Source organism: Melampsora larici-populina, assembly GCF_000204055.1.
Source record: "Melampsora larici-populina 98AG31 unplaced genomic scaffold MELLAscaffold_3, whole genome shotgun sequence".
Taxonomy (NCBI): domain Eukaryota; kingdom Fungi; phylum Basidiomycota; class Pucciniomycetes; order Pucciniales; family Melampsoraceae; genus Melampsora; species Melampsora laricis-populina.
Window position 1 is genome coordinate 159,274 of NW_006768767.1, and position 14,763 is coordinate 174,036.

At 43.3% G+C, this 14,763-nt stretch overlaps 6 protein-coding genes across 6 annotated transcripts; 3 read left to right on the forward strand and 3 right to left on the reverse strand.

Moving 5' to 3' along the window:
- Positions 1–21: 21 nt before the first annotated feature.
- Positions 22–3,863, reverse strand: MELLADRAFT_90757 (uncharacterized protein; the record flags this gene model as incomplete). The annotated part of the gene is made up of 9 exons (XM_007405379.1): positions 22–65; positions 127–507; positions 584–617; positions 692–1,577; positions 1,648–1,904; positions 1,985–2,495; positions 2,582–2,766; positions 2,889–3,117; positions 3,253–3,863. 9 exons carry the CDS (start codon positions 3,861–3,863, stop codon positions 22–24), a joined length of 3,138 nt encoding a protein of 1,045 aa, XP_007405441.1.
- Positions 3,864–4,290: 427 nt separating this feature from the next.
- On the reverse strand, positions 4,291–5,900 carry MELLADRAFT_102154 (uncharacterized protein; the record flags this gene model as incomplete). The annotated part of the gene is made up of 3 exons (XM_007405378.1): positions 4,291–4,602; positions 5,177–5,254; positions 5,331–5,900. 3 exons carry the CDS (start codon positions 5,898–5,900, stop codon positions 4,291–4,293), a joined length of 960 nt encoding a protein of 319 aa, XP_007405440.1.
- Positions 5,901–7,153: 1,253 nt separating this feature from the next.
- On the forward strand, positions 7,154–8,049 carry MELLADRAFT_102155 (uncharacterized protein; the record flags this gene model as incomplete). Its single annotated transcript, XM_007404869.1, has 4 exons — positions 7,154–7,170; positions 7,548–7,678; positions 7,704–7,792; positions 7,882–8,049. 4 exons carry the CDS (start codon positions 7,154–7,156, stop codon positions 8,047–8,049), a joined length of 405 nt encoding a protein of 134 aa, XP_007404931.1.
- Positions 8,050–8,912: 863 nt separating this feature from the next.
- On the forward strand, positions 8,913–9,738 carry MELLADRAFT_90758 (uncharacterized protein; the record flags this gene model as incomplete). The annotated part of the gene is made up of 4 exons (XM_007404870.1): positions 8,913–8,990; positions 9,088–9,273; positions 9,391–9,558; positions 9,670–9,738. The coding sequence occupies 4 exons, from the start codon at positions 8,913–8,915 to the stop codon at positions 9,736–9,738; spliced, it is 501 nt and encodes a 166-aa protein (XP_007404932.1).
- Positions 9,739–10,271: 533 nt separating this feature from the next.
- MELLADRAFT_102157 (uncharacterized protein) lies at positions 10,272–10,696 on the reverse strand (the record flags this gene model as incomplete). The annotated part of the gene is made up of 2 exons (XM_007405377.1): positions 10,272–10,459; positions 10,555–10,696. 2 exons carry the CDS (start codon positions 10,694–10,696, stop codon positions 10,272–10,274), a joined length of 330 nt encoding a protein of 109 aa, XP_007405439.1.
- A 3,203-nt stretch (positions 10,697–13,899) lies between these two features.
- On the forward strand, positions 13,900–14,725 carry MELLADRAFT_90759 (uncharacterized protein; the record flags this gene model as incomplete). The annotated part of the gene is made up of 4 exons (XM_007404871.1): positions 13,900–13,977; positions 14,075–14,260; positions 14,378–14,545; positions 14,657–14,725. The coding sequence occupies 4 exons, from the start codon at positions 13,900–13,902 to the stop codon at positions 14,723–14,725; spliced, it is 501 nt and encodes a 166-aa protein (XP_007404933.1).
- Between the last annotated feature and the right edge of the window lie 38 nt (positions 14,726–14,763).

Genomic DNA, 14,763 nt, shown 5'->3' on the forward strand with positions numbered 1-14,763 from the left:
TGTTATCGATTTCCTCTTGTGTCATACTTTCCATGGCGGCCTCTGGTTTGGCGGATGAGAAAGACCTTGAATGATATGTGATATGTGAAGAATCAATAGCAATAATAAAAGAAAGTTATGACTCACCAGCTTTCACATCTTGGTCGGCTTCGGATTGGTCTGAAGCAGTTGAATCATCTAGCGCCTTCTCAGCCGCCGTGAGAGCGTCTTCGCCTTTGTTCTTTCGTGACTTCATAGTTTGAGAGAACGGGATATTGCCATTGATATCAGCATTGGTCTTCATGATCTTTGCATTGGCAGCCTCGATAATCACGGCTTCGTCAGTCGTAGGTTCTCGGGAGTACATTGCCCAGCTTGTACTCGCCATAGCTCCACCAATACTTTCCAGGTCCCGACTGCTCAATGTTGCAATACCTGCATTCTGCAAATCGTTGTGGTGCCATACCCCGGTAAGGCCTCCAACCGTACGTACCACTTGACACCAAAAGTGTCCACCTGCCCAAAAACCTCGTGCACGCATGAAGTAATCAATACCAAACAAAGTTAATTTGTAAGGCAAGTTACACTCGGCCTGCATCCTCACCATTTCGGGTCTCTTTGAGTCTGATATCAAGAATCTCGAAAGCTCGAGATGCACGTAGAGGTGAGGTGGAGGAGGGTTAGGTTCGAAAGACAGCTGGTTTCTCTCCACAAATGGAGGTGAGCCCTCGTCCAATTTCTTGCAGGCTTGACAGTGTCGGTTAGAAACTCCGCGGATTCCAGCTGGAGAGGTCCATTGAGCGATCAAATCGGATGTATGGGCATAAGTCAATTGCCCTTGAAAGTCTTGAGGACAGAGGTTGATAGTATTCGTGGGAATTGTTTCGTTAATGCGATGGGAAGAATCGCGAGAGCAAACCAGTTTGCGGAGACGGTGGAGACGGAATAAAGACCTCGCGGGAGCTGGAACAGACTTGCTGTTATCTCTTGCGTCGAAAATCAACTCGAAGAAGGTGTCAGCAGAGGCAAATTGGTCGGTGGGGAAACTGTCTGAAATGGCTTGAGCGGCGGCGTGGATTGTGTTCTGTCCTAAAGATAAGATGCTCCTAATGTTACCTTTCTGTGACATCTCCCAAGTGGCGCGCGAGGACAGAACCTTCATGACCTTCGTATAGATGTGATTGGTCTTGCCTTTGGAGGCGTGGAACCATAGAGGAGTGCAGAGTGCATGCAAGCACTCTGCAATCGAATCGAGCCAGCAGCGGTTACGGCGGCCAGCGGTGGTCGACGCAAAGAAGCCCTGGAAGGTGGTGACGGGGTTTCGATCGATATTGATTGCACCAACGGGTCTACCGAGCTTTTTGGATTTGGAACCTAGAAGAGCGTCGGTGGTGTCGGGAGCGCGGCCGTCGTTGCGCTTGTCCTTGCGATTTCGGTTCTTTTTGGACCATCCCAAGGTCTCCGCGACTTTCTCGTAGTTTTTGTTGCAACCGTATTCGATGGACACACCTCGAAGTAGATCGGCGTGGTCCCTTTGAAGGCTGGAGACTAGAGCATAGAGCTGCACCAAGCCCACCTGGACGGTACAATTACCTTCCCTGAAAAGAAGTTATAGCGGATTGAGATGAGAAAGAGAAATAGAAATGTAATGAGATTGAGATAACGTACGAAATCATGTAATACACGCGGTGCATTGACTCTTGAGCATTGGTTGTTTCAGGAAGGTCGTCACACAGTCCGTCATCGTCAATCTGCTTCTGCCTCGACCGGAAAAGCATGGCCTCGGTATCTGAAGCTTGCCACCAATCAAGCCAACGCTTGGCTTTGGGGAATAGGCGTCTCAAGGTAGCGATATTCTCCTCGTACGTGGCCTTGCCGGCCTCGTCCTTGACCAAGAGAGCCTCCGTAAGCCTTTGGAACTCGCCCTGCAAAATGATAAATTAGTACAATGTTGGTTTTATTTTATGATTGAAGTTCAAAGAGTTAGGCTAAATGTAAAACTTACTTGCTGGTGCCTAGGGATGACATTGAGATTACGCCGTATCCGTGTGACTGAAGCACGGAAGTGTTCTTGACAACCACGAAGTTTGCCTAACGCTTGGGCCCTATCGGTTACATCAAAAACGTCCATGTAAGCTCTTATGAAACCGTTTTTCTGTGCAGCAGAAAAATCCACGACTTGTCTGACAAGTATGTCTCGTTCAGCGGGTAACAGTTGGGCGTCCTTGATTTGCTTCATCAGCGCCTGGAAATGAGCCACGTAGTGCTCTTCCGAGAGACCGTATAGCCAGGTGAGCTGAATCGGAATCCACCGGTGAATGACAGATTGGTACATAGAAGTCGTCATGAGGTAGCCATTAGCGAAAAATTTGTAGGTCACGTCGGATAAAAGTCCCCCGCTGTAGACGCCACCATCTTCCTCTCGTGCTAGGAATTGCTCGGCCATCCACGGGGTTTGAAAGGTCATATGGGTATTCTCAGGCAAGAAAGATGAGGAAATCATCCTCAAGCCAAGTCTTGAGGGGAAAAGAGGGTAAATATGTTAGCAATTAAACATTATAAATGATGCAGAGAAGAATATACAATGGAATATGTGACTTACTTGGCCCAGTGGATCATGTCCAAGATAAAACTGTCGCCTGAGCCGGGAATTTTTTTCTCTGGAATGACACCTGCGTCCACCAATAGCTTGCGACGGTAGTAGCCGGTCCGATGCAAATTTCCAAAAGCCGGATGGATAGCGGAAGCTGTCTTGATTTCTTGCTTTCCTGCTGGAGCCCGACCGACCTGGGATTGAGACAGTCACAAAGTCTAATGAGCAATCAGACATGGAAAAGATAGAGTCTAAAAGAAATGAAATGGATAGTCTAAAAGAAATGGAAAAGAAACAGTGGTGATGAAATTTGTACCTTGTGTTGCAACGGCCCGACAGAAGGGTTGTTGACAACCCTTTCGCCAAACTTGCTGATGGATAACTTATCAGGCTTGCCACGACGTGGCCATGGATGAACGTGGAAACCAGCGTGTCTGATGATACCCCAACCGGTTGGGAGGTGCTCATCCAGCCGACATATCGTGTCTTCACATGGGATGTGACGCAGGTACTCAGAGCATAGAGCCGCCGGGCATTTGATAGGCCTAACGGATGATAAGGAAAGAAAGATAGAATAAAGATATTAAAATGAGAAAGTAGATATGGATAAAATGGGGAAGGGAATATAAAGTCAGATCTTGCAATCAATCGAGGATATTATTGGATGAGTAGATGCTCACGTGTCTTTCATTTCAGCTATTTTTCCGCGGGCAGTAGGTGGTGAGCCAAGGTAATCACATTCCGCATTGGAACAGATAACCACACCAAGACAAGCAAACCGGACGGTTCGCCAGTCAGGTCGTTTTTCCTGAAACCCACCACCGGAAGTTTTGTAAGTGAAAGCAAAGGTGCCCCAGTTGGTGAGCGTCTGGCCCGGATGCCTAACAAAGACCGTCTTGCCGTTGGGGAGCTTTGGGTACCCTTCGTCGTCTAGAGTCGTGTTATGATCTATGAAGGTTTCAAAGGATGCTCGGTCGAGTGGAAGGCCAAAGGTCTTCTTGCCCTTCTTCTTGGCAACTACCTTCGACTTTTCTTGGACTGGGAGCTGAGCGGATCCACTGTGGTCTTCCTCGCGAGGATTGTGATCATCCTCGTCGAGTTCGTCGTCGTTGTTGTCCAGAATCTCAGAACGTGACTCGTCCGGGAAGTGGCTGAAGTCCCGTAGTTGCTCATCTGTGTCGTAGCCGACAGAGTAGGCGACAGATCCAGCGTCAGAGCCATCGTCAGCGTAGTCGTCGTATTCATGGACTGATCCGTTGGATTCGTGATCGGACATATCGCTGTGAGTCATCTTGGAGGGCCTAAAATGTGAAAGCGATAGTGACGAGGAGATAAATCAAAAGAGTGGGAAAGATGATAAGTGACGGAGTAAAGGAAGCTTTGGATAAAGGAAGCTTTGAAAGGTTGATTAAATGGGGAACGAACGAAAGACTAGTATTGAGAATTGATGGAGATGCTTTATAAAGGAGAAAGCTGTTGTTTTTGTTGGTGGTCGGGATGGGTCTTGATGGTGGATTTTGATGGTAAGAATCGAATTCAAAGATTCAAAAAAAAACACGGCTTAGAGGAGGAAAAAAAATTCGTCGGGGTATGAACGACGGTCGAAGACTAGAGCTTTATTTGTCTTTTTCCGAATCCATTGCCTTTTTGCCGATGGTTCGCTATCATTTTTTTGACATCGTCCAAAGCGATTCTCCTTTGGGAAGAGGCTTGGATCACTAAATGGATGTTGTGATGAGTTGAAATGCCTTGTCCACGTCCAATAGGATTCCCTTTTGGGAAGAGGCTTGGTTCGATATGTGGTTGCCTAGTATGCCAACATCCATCCTCGCGAGGATGGGTAAGGGTACCCATGATGAGCCCGGGACCACGTCCATATTCGTCATGGTTGTGAAGGAACGACAGAGGAAATGTTCGCCGTAATTTTCGATATGGGAGGAAATGTTCACCGTAATTTGTTCGCCGTAATTTTCGATGTTGGCCGCTTCGAGACGAATTTCGCGAAACAGGTTTTGCAGATGAAACTTAGTCTGTTCGACTTGTCTCGCAAAAATATATACTGAGCCAGCTTTATGGCTTTTTGCAGTCGAGTTTTTTGGCGGTGATTAATGCTCGTCAAAGATGATACGGAAATTTCAACATTAGAATACTGGAGATGTATTTTTGCGTACATTCGTTTGCGGTGTTTTTGTTTACATACGTTCGGAATTTGAAAAATCGCTGTAAATTTCAACATTGGCCCGGGAAAAATGTATTTTTACAGAGACTCATGTTTTACAGACATTAATGTCTGTAAAGGGTAGTCTGTAAAATTCATCGATCCCATGACAAATGCTGAAGTTTGAAATTTGACAATAGCGGAATCAAGTCTAATAGAAAAGTTTCTGTTCCACCTATGTCTTCATCCTGTTCTTCGTGGCAATAATAAAAAGACAGGCAAGAAAGGTTGGGGCACTGAAGTATCAAGTCTTTCGCATTCTTCGGTGAAATCCAGTTGCAGTGAAAGTTGGGATCAGTGATGAGATTATCGTAGAAGGGATCATACACAGGGTCGCCATGAGGTTTGCTGCAGTTTTTGGAGAGACAGAGTCTTAGAGATCGGACATGGGAGCCTCTTCTGAGAAGGATATCTTTAGTCCATAGATCTATTGGTGCTGGAAGAGCAGTGGGAAAACTTAATTTCTGAAAATTATAATGAGTGACAGATCATGATTAGAAGTGTTTCCTTGTTTCACGAGTTGATATGGAGGTGACTCACTCGCCATAGCCACGGTTCACAACGGTTGTATATTTCACGCGAAGTAAGTGAAAAGGCTTGGATGCTGTTCAATATTGGTGAGTTTTGGTGCAAATAGGTCGTGTATGGCTTCCTGTCACCCGGACCTGTGATTATCACCTTGGCTAGGTGCTTTTTCATGTAATTTTGCCCATCTTCGAGGCCTGCCATGCAATTGAGCTGTTCAAGTACCTTGTGGAAGACCTCGATAGGTAGATCCAAAAGGCCCATTGGACGAGATTTATGTTCTAATTCCACATTTTGGATAACTTCTGTCAACACATCAAATGAGATTTCATTTTCTTGGCCAACGCGAGATTCGGGTAAGTCATTGACCGATGAGGAAGTCACATCTGGGCTTTCTGATAGACCGAGTTGAAGAAAGATATCAAGGATCGATTCTTTTGACCAAGTAAATCCTTTAGAATCAAGTTCATCAAATCGTTTTTGAATAAATTTGACATGCTGGTCCTCTGGCGTAGTCTTCTCATTACATTTCGAGATAATCTCGTGCCAAAGTGAAAGCTGAGCCTTGCAACAGGAGGATGCCATCTTGTCCTAGTGTTTTCAGGTGCTGGTCACTTGTATCCTCAAGAGACTCGGCTTAGGGAGAGAGCTGAGAAGCGACAAATTAGGAGTAAATATTGTCCTTTGAAGATTGATGCTTCCAAAAGTTTGATATCGAGAAAGTTCAATCGAGACGAGCTTATCACGTTGATTTTGTGATGTGCAGGCGCAGGCCAAGGGTGTTTGCCGGACCCTAAACAACAGGCTAAGGGACGAGAAATGCTGAGAATACCACGAAGTCAGTATCGATAGGGTCGATTATAAAGATGAAGATGGAAGTGAACTTGAGAAACAAGAGTACATGCCGGTACACCGACAAGATTTATGTAGGCCCGATAGTTGGCTGTGAGGCTATTGACCTGATACCTGTCGACGCTCCTTGAAGGAGTCCAAGTGTTGCGCGAATCTCCAAGATTTGGCAAATTTCATCATGTTTGTAACTTTGTAATAAAAAAATCAGTTTCCTCTTCGTGTATATCTGGAGAAAGCTCAAACAATGGATTTCATCGGAAATCAGAGAGCTTAGATATAATTAAATGGAGATGGATAATTTGCTGTTATGAAAGCTTTTATGGATCAGAAAAATTTCTAGTCATGATGATCTCTCAACATTACAAAATGATGAACACCAAAGTAGAGAATTATACAAGCATGGAACCCAAATTGACAAAAAAAAATCATTATGTCCCGTGAAGATTTTCAATTTCTCTTGTGGTATGAAGCAAAGTCGACAATGTATCTTTTTCTGGAAAAAATAGCTTTTCCTGAGATCATTGATTGACAGGAAGATTTGTCTTTGAAGGTGAAGGTTAAGAGTGACCGTGAAGGGACCATGAATGGAATTTTAATTTTTGTTAGCAAACTTGTCATTTTGAGTCATTTAAGCGGTCAAAAACTGCTACACTAAGCAAAACTCTCAAATATTAGCCAAGCTGCCTTCAAGGTGGTCACACTCGCAGGCTGAGGGGATGTATCGGTTCTTATCTTTCTCTCGCCGACTCGTATTTTTATCTTCAAGATCATTCCATCCAATCAAAATAATCGAACACCTGTCATTTGAAGCTGAAACTAGATGTCGTGTTGTCTGACCAAAGACTGAAAGCCCAAGGGATGATTGTATCACATCGAACGAAATATCAACAGCTCCTGCGTACAAGCTTTCCATCAAGCCGAAAACTGATCGTGCTTGGTTCCAAGCATTAACTGCCTTAAGGGCAGATGATTTTGTTTAACAAAAGATGTCGGGCGGCGATTCGTGAGCCGACTTTGACATCTTCCTGAATCCTGCTAGAATGTATGTTTGGGGGCATAGATATCGGATTGAGAGGCTAGCTACACCGCCAAAACATTGCTGTCACGCTTCGTTTTGGCAGCAGCAAGCACAAGCAATTTGTACAATGGAATCCATCAAAGATATGAAATGTCAGTTCGCTTGATCAACTTGAAGCTGAAAATCAGACCATGATCTCGAGACTTGAATTCGAGAATGAACTTCGAGACTCAGTTCCCGAACCGATCGTTGCATAATGAATCCATCGAGAAGATATGACTTCTGGTCATCATATACTTTGATGCTCCCCGTTGTACGCGGAACTTGATGAGACTGTAACTGTCAGTTTTGAAAGTCTACAGTATCGGTCCACTAAATCAAAACCTGGCCTGGAAAGCTAAATTCGGGAATGAGGTTCGATCCAGAATTCCTCAACCGATTGGTGTCTTGAGAGGCTATCGACAAGATAACCCTTCTGGTGACCATGAACTTTGTCAGGTGCTTGAAGGTTGGAACAGTGCTTCATGAGACTGTAGCTGCCGATTACAAAAGGTCTATTGTATCAAAACACTCAACCAGAGCACGGCTTCAAGACCTAAATCATAATGTGAGCATGGATTCCAGCTCCTACAATCAAATATTTTATTGAGAGGACAGTGAGAAGTTTAGACTCCCGGCCATCGTTCATTTTGTAAGATGCTCCGAGGTGTACGCAACACAATGACATCGACTAGTAATAGTATAGATGTCAATTGTAAAAGGTCGATCACAGCGATCCATTCAATATGTGGAGTATCTGTGACATCTGGATCATCCGGATTAGATCAAAACTGTCTTGATCTTACATCTCTGCGGGAAAGATGAAACAAATGAAAGAAAAGCTCTAAAGAGAGGTTGACAAATGGCTTGTGAAGTCTTCTTGAGAATATCAAAAATGGACACTCTTTGCTACGTTTGCTAGAGCTCTTATGAAACCTTCAGTCAAAGAATACATTGAGCAACGAAAAATTGCAGCTGAGAATTGTTGATATGAATTATAAGGCTCGCTTCCAAATAAAAATCGCAACCGAATCATGAAGTAAAGTGGTAAGAGCAGAGGTCGCGTACGTTCTTTTGATGATATGTTGTTAGTCGTGGAAGGCAGGAAAAATTGAAGGACTGACGGACCGGTTATGTTGTATCATTGTCAGTAGGAATTGATAAAACCAAATCTATTCACTCATATTATTGTGAATTTGGAAGTGATCAGCACCCAATACGTGGGCAAGCTAAGGAAAGCTGACCGTCACGCTCACCAAATGTGTATGAATCCATGTATGGAAACTCTGGGGCGGTGGACACACCTCAAGGTAGACATTTTCGGGGACATTGAGTGAAGTTGTAGGGTGATGGGCATGCATTTCCCTACAATAAAAGAATGTAATCGGCGATGCGGCGAGAATAATAAATTCCTTACAGCTTCTGATTTATTATTTCGAGTACAAAGGGTAAAATAATGTATTAGCATTATCGTAAATGTTCAGTCGACATTAAAAATGCGACCAAGGTGATGCTGATCCTAGTCATTATTTAGTCGTAGTCATTGTATTCTTTACTCAGAGATCTCTTCACAACACACCACACCAATTCCGAACTCCACCTTCAATTCCTTCCGCCTCACTTCAACTCTCATCCCTTCATCCTTCCTATAACCTTCTGCTTCACTCGAATCTCTCGTCTCTCTCACAATGCGTCCCCATTCCCTCGATCTCAAGAGTTGTAGAGTCAAGAAAGTGTTCACCAACAATGTAAACAATGACAATTCAGTGAGCACTGGTTTCTTTCGCTCCCTATTTGAACACCTCTAATCCTTTCATCGTTTCCATTTTCACTTGCTGACTCTTATTTTTTTTACCTTTCAAGGGCGCCGCTTCCGGTAGCAAGCAAAGCCCCTTGGAATTAGAATTTGGTGGTCTCTCCCCAGCTAGACTATCCATCTTTAACCTTGAGGAACCTTTCACATCCCCGACTCTCGAACGCCCCCTTCGTATCAGAAGAAGATCCACATCTTCAAGCGTTCTTTCCGGCGCATCTGGTGACAATCCTATGGTATGTACTGTTAACCCATTCACTTATCTGGATCAATCTTCTTTTCTCTTGTTGACATATCCTTTTCCAATCTTCTCTTTCTCTTCCTTTACATCTTCCCACTCTGAATTTTTCAAGACTTCCAACCCCTCTCACATTGCACCAAGACCTCGTTTCATCTACTCGGGCCCACCTTTGCTCATGAACCCCGATGGTAGTGTCAAATCCCCTCATCGAACACCAAACCTTATCATCAAGAGCACTATCAAGAAAGTTTGCCCCCGCAAAACTTTCTTGAAACCATTGGTATGTGTTCCCAAATTCCAATTATCAATCTTCTTTCATTCGATTATCAATCTTCTTGCGTTAGTTACTTATTTCTCTTGTACCACTTTTCCCTTTTGATTTATATCACAGAGCGAACTGTTATCTGCGCAGCGCTACAGAGTACTCTACACCATTGTTGAGGACCGAGAGGAAGAATGAAGGGACGAATCTAAAGGCAAGAGAAGGTTTGGGCGCAAGGTAAGATATTGGTATACTTTATTTTTTCTGAAATCGTTTCCAATCATTTTGAAAGGAAAGAGACTGACTATATCTTTTCTGAACTTCCTCTCGGCCTATCCATTCAACCCATAGTGCTCACTCTTCTGCGTATGCCGAATCTTTTGATTGATCCTTTATGTGACGGAATACTTGATGAACATGTTATGTATTGGTTGTTTCATATCTATTAAAATTAGGAGTTGGAATTGGAATTAGGATTGGGATTTATTAAGATCAGGAATTGGAATTGGAATTTATTTCACTGTCATTGTGTTGAGATTATTGCTCACATTCTGAGGATGGTCACAAAATTCCCTATCTCATCTTGCGGAACTTGTGCTATGATGTTGCTGTCCACTTACAGACCTAATCTTACAATTTCCTTTCTGAAATTGGAGATGTTTCTTGAGAATTTTGGCTTCCAAAGTTGACTTCAGGGAGGGTTTCAACCCATTTTGTTTCATCTTCCCATATCAAAAAGTTACATATGCTGCGGTGTCTTTATACATATCAATGTGGCTTCCAGTGTCACATCCAAGTATTGTGCCAACTTTGTGTTGTTCAGAGTACGTGGCTCTCTCCTTATATGGTGTCAATGTCATGGCCCTCGAAGTTTTTGCTTCAAAGACCTTTGTCACAGTGGGAGTGATTTTAAGTAACTCTACAAAGATCAAAAGTTTACCTCTAGCGTTTTTGGTGCTACACTCCTTGATAATCACAGAAAGAGACAATTCGGACCAAAGGCAAGCTATTCACTTTGCCCGTAGAGGCTATACCTCTTGGAGCCTCCAATGCCTGGGGCAGCCCAGGCAGGCACTGTGATTGGTCTACTTAAACACCGTGAAGTATTCACTCTTCTGAATATACGGAACCTCTTTTTGACCGGTTTGTGTGGCATTTTTTTTCCAATTAAATTTAGGAATTGGGATTTGTATATTTCTTAAATGTGTTGAGATTGTTACTCATCCAAGGAGTGTGATGATAACCTAACTTTTTTTGGAGCGTAGAATCCGTCTTGAGGAGGTATGAATTCTCCGTCATCATATCCTGGCTATCTCTCATCAACACTTGTCCCTGTGGGTAGCTAGACGATTCTACAAAGTGATACTGATTCTCTTCAAGATTGATTAAGATCTTTACTATTTGGTTCTAGGTAATCAGATTGTCTGTATGAGTTGATTATTATGTATGTACATATACTCTCGTTGAATCCTATCAAATCCTATCAAAATTTTTCTCTTGTTTTTGCACGGGTAGACATTTGCCGTGTCGTCAAATAAATATTCACTACATACCATGAAATAAACGATAATGACTTCAATGTTGACCCTTGTCTTCGAGTCTATGGGATCATGGATACTAACACCCTATGATTGTTTTCGAACTTAAGATGCCCATTGTACTGGAGATGACATGTGCCAACAGCAAGGTAGCAAGGTGGTATGGGATGGTACAGTGGTCTTTCTTCCACTTTTTGTACACCAAATCGCTTTTCTGGCAAGATCGAAAATTGTAAGGCTCAAATTTTCGGCAAGCTATCCCTGTCGCAAGTCTTTGTAAGTTCAAGCGATGTTTTGTGGAGATATTCATTCCAACAACATCGGGTTTCTTGAATTGCATCTGTACCTTGAAGAGCCTTGAAGTTGAACTTGTCGCCCGTCCTAATTTGTCACGGTTCCTTCAATTGAACTAAAATGTGTATTGTGTTGGATTCTGTTGTTGAAAAACTCCATACGCCATCAACGAAAATTTCTATGAAGGTCCGAGTGGGAGTCATGCAGGAAAGTGATGATACATGTTCATAAGCTTATGACACTCAGAGGTGGGTTGTGGGTTGAAAAAGTCGAAAACCCCCAAACCCTCAAATATTAGTCAGATCGCCTTGAAGTTTTGGGTCAATTTGAGGAATCGACTCAGTCAACTTGCCACTATCAATGAATCTCATCGACTACGATCTCATTCTTAATCTTATTGATGTGGTGCTCGTCTAATTCGGATAATCAAACGCCTGTAACTCGAGAATACTATGCAACACCGTCAACGATCGTGTAGCTTTCAAAAGCATTCGAAGCAGCCAAGAAGCCCTGGGTCCACGCATCAACTGCCTCAAGGGTAAACAAGTTGTTTGTGGAGGATCCTTGGCAGCCAATTATCAGACCAGGCGTTCCATACGTTCTCCTGCTGAGATCTATATTCGGCACTTTAGGTGCATATATCTTGGTGATGTTTAGTTGCACTGCCGAAGTGATGCTTGCGCCAGAGGTTGTGAGCACGCGCAGTATCCACGCACCCAAGCAAAGAGATGAAATGAAAAAATCGGCTCGATTGACTTGAAGCTCTAAATCACATCATGGCACTTTCAGTCAGTCAATGCGAGAATAATGTAGAGCAGACCCTAGAATGCATAGGTCTCAATATCTGCCGGGAAAGACAGGACACGGGACAAAGACTCTCGTTGATCTTCATGTTCATCTGTCTACGATCGAGATGACTTGTGGGATATCTTTGAAAATTTTCATCTGACCACTCTACATTTGCGAGAGCTTGCATACATCCTTTGGATATAGAGTCACTGGGGTCAGACCAGACCAAAAAATCGAACCTAGGAGGACTCGAGCAATGATTGATTGCTAAGCCATGTCAAAATCGTGGATTACAAACCCAGAATGATCAATGCATAAATGATGTGCATGTTTCTAGGATGAGTCAATAAGAATGTGTCTCAAAGGCCTATCGACTCTAGCGACTCGACATCAGAAGCTTTCACAGTGGCCAAAAAATATCTCTTCTGTGGGAAAAGTCAAGGCAGGCCACAGGTACTCTCTAGAGGATTCGAAATTTCATGTTCGTATGTTCCAGGATTGAATATAGACATATAAGGCGTCATCGATGTCATCAAATCAGATCGTTCTGGATTCAAGGAAGCTTTCATATAACCTTTGGTCGAAAAGCTCACTGACTTTATAGCAAGACCAGAATCAAAACTAGGTTCATACCATGGAAACTCCAGCGGGTCGCTGCCAACAGAAATCCATGGTCAATCAACACCAGCTGAGTGTTAGAAGGCGTGGACTGAGCATGAATCAACATGAACATCAATGTATAGATGATATGTGTTCCATTTTCAGGATCAACAACCACAAATGCGAGACTTGGGGCATATAGTTCCCTTGAACGAGATAATTCTGATAATGCGAGGTACCTAAATTCGCTGGACTGCGACCGTCTAACCAATTGAATCTTAACAAATCAATTTTTTATATTGTAGATTCCAGGATTGTCATCCATAATGCGAGAAAGCTGAGGCGAGCCGAATATCACGATTGATGCGATAGCCCAATATCAAATGAAAAGGGGATCGGAGGAAGATAAGTCTACGCGAACACAGGAAGTAGATGATCGTAGGGGGATGAGTCTACAATACTCACCAAGCAATTCTGGGCAGATTCTTCGGACTAAAAGCCTACAAGTATTCTGCTGATGCTCAGGGCCGTCCAAAAATCGGTGATGGGAGAGGTGATCCGGGGTTGAAAGGAAATAATTTAGCTGAAGAGAGGCCAACAAATTTTAGTTCCAACGAAAACTTCGCTATAGTATGTTCAATGCTGAATTGGTCAATATAGGGAAGCTGGGGTGAACTGAACGTCACAGTGGCCAAGTGCTTGTTAGCTATGTATTGAAAATCGACTCAAAATTCACGATAGTCAACACTCAGATGGACGAATACCGTGAGTGGACTTTTTGAGATCAATAAGTAAGAACGCGTGAAAGGGTGCGCGTGGATTAATGCTAGAAACTGGAGACGTAGGCACCATAACATTTTCCGTACAGCTTCTGCTTTATTATCTTGAGTACAAAGGGTAAAATAATGTACTAGCATTATTGTAAATGTTCAGTCAACATTAAAAATGCGACCAAGGTGATGCTGATCCCAGTCATTATTTAGCGCGTAGTGATTGTATTTTTTACTCAGAGATCTCTTCACAACATACCACAACAATACCAAACTCCACCTTTGATTCCTTCCGCCTCATTTCAAATCTCATCCCTCAATCCCTCTCACAACCTTTTTCTTCACTTAGAAAACTCGTCTTGATCACAATGCGTCCTCCTGCCCTCGATCTCAAGAATTGTAGAGTCAAGAAAGTGTTCACCAACAATGTCAACAATGTCAATTCAGTGAGCACTGGTTTCTTTCGCTCACTTTTTGACCCCCTCTAATCCTTTCATCCTTTCCATTTTCACTTCCTGACTCTTATTTTTTTTGCCTTTCAAGGGCGCCGCTTCCGGTAGCGAGCGAAGCCCCTTGGAAGTAGAACTTGGTGGTCTCTCCCCAGCTAGACTATCCATCTTTAACCTTGAGGAACCTTGCCCATCCCCAACTCTCGAACGCCCCCTTCGCATCAGAAGAAGATCCACATCTTCAAGCGTTCTTTCCAGCGCACCTGGTGACAATTCTATGGTATGTGCTGTTAACCCATTCACCTATCTGGATCAATCTTCTTTTCTCTTGTTGACTTATCCTTTTCCAAACTCCTCTTTCTCTTCCTTTACATCTTCCCACTCTGAATTTTTCAAGACTTCCAACCCCTCCCACATTGAACCAAGACCTCGTGTCATCTACTCCGGCCCACCTTTACTTATGAACCCCGACGGTAGTGTCAAATCACCTCATCGAACACCCAACCTTATCATCAAAAGTACTATCAAGAGAGTTTGCCCACGAAAAACTTCCAGGAAACCATTGGTATGTGTTCCCATATTCCAATTATCAACTGTCTTACATTCAATTATCAATCTTCTTGCATTCGTTACTCATTTCTCTTGTGCCACTTTTGCCTTTTGATTTATATCACAGAGCGAACTGTTATCTGCGCAGCGCTACAGAGTACTCTACACCATTGTTGAGGACCCAGAGGAAGAATGAAGGGATGAATCTAAAGGCAAGAGAAGGTTTGGGCGCAA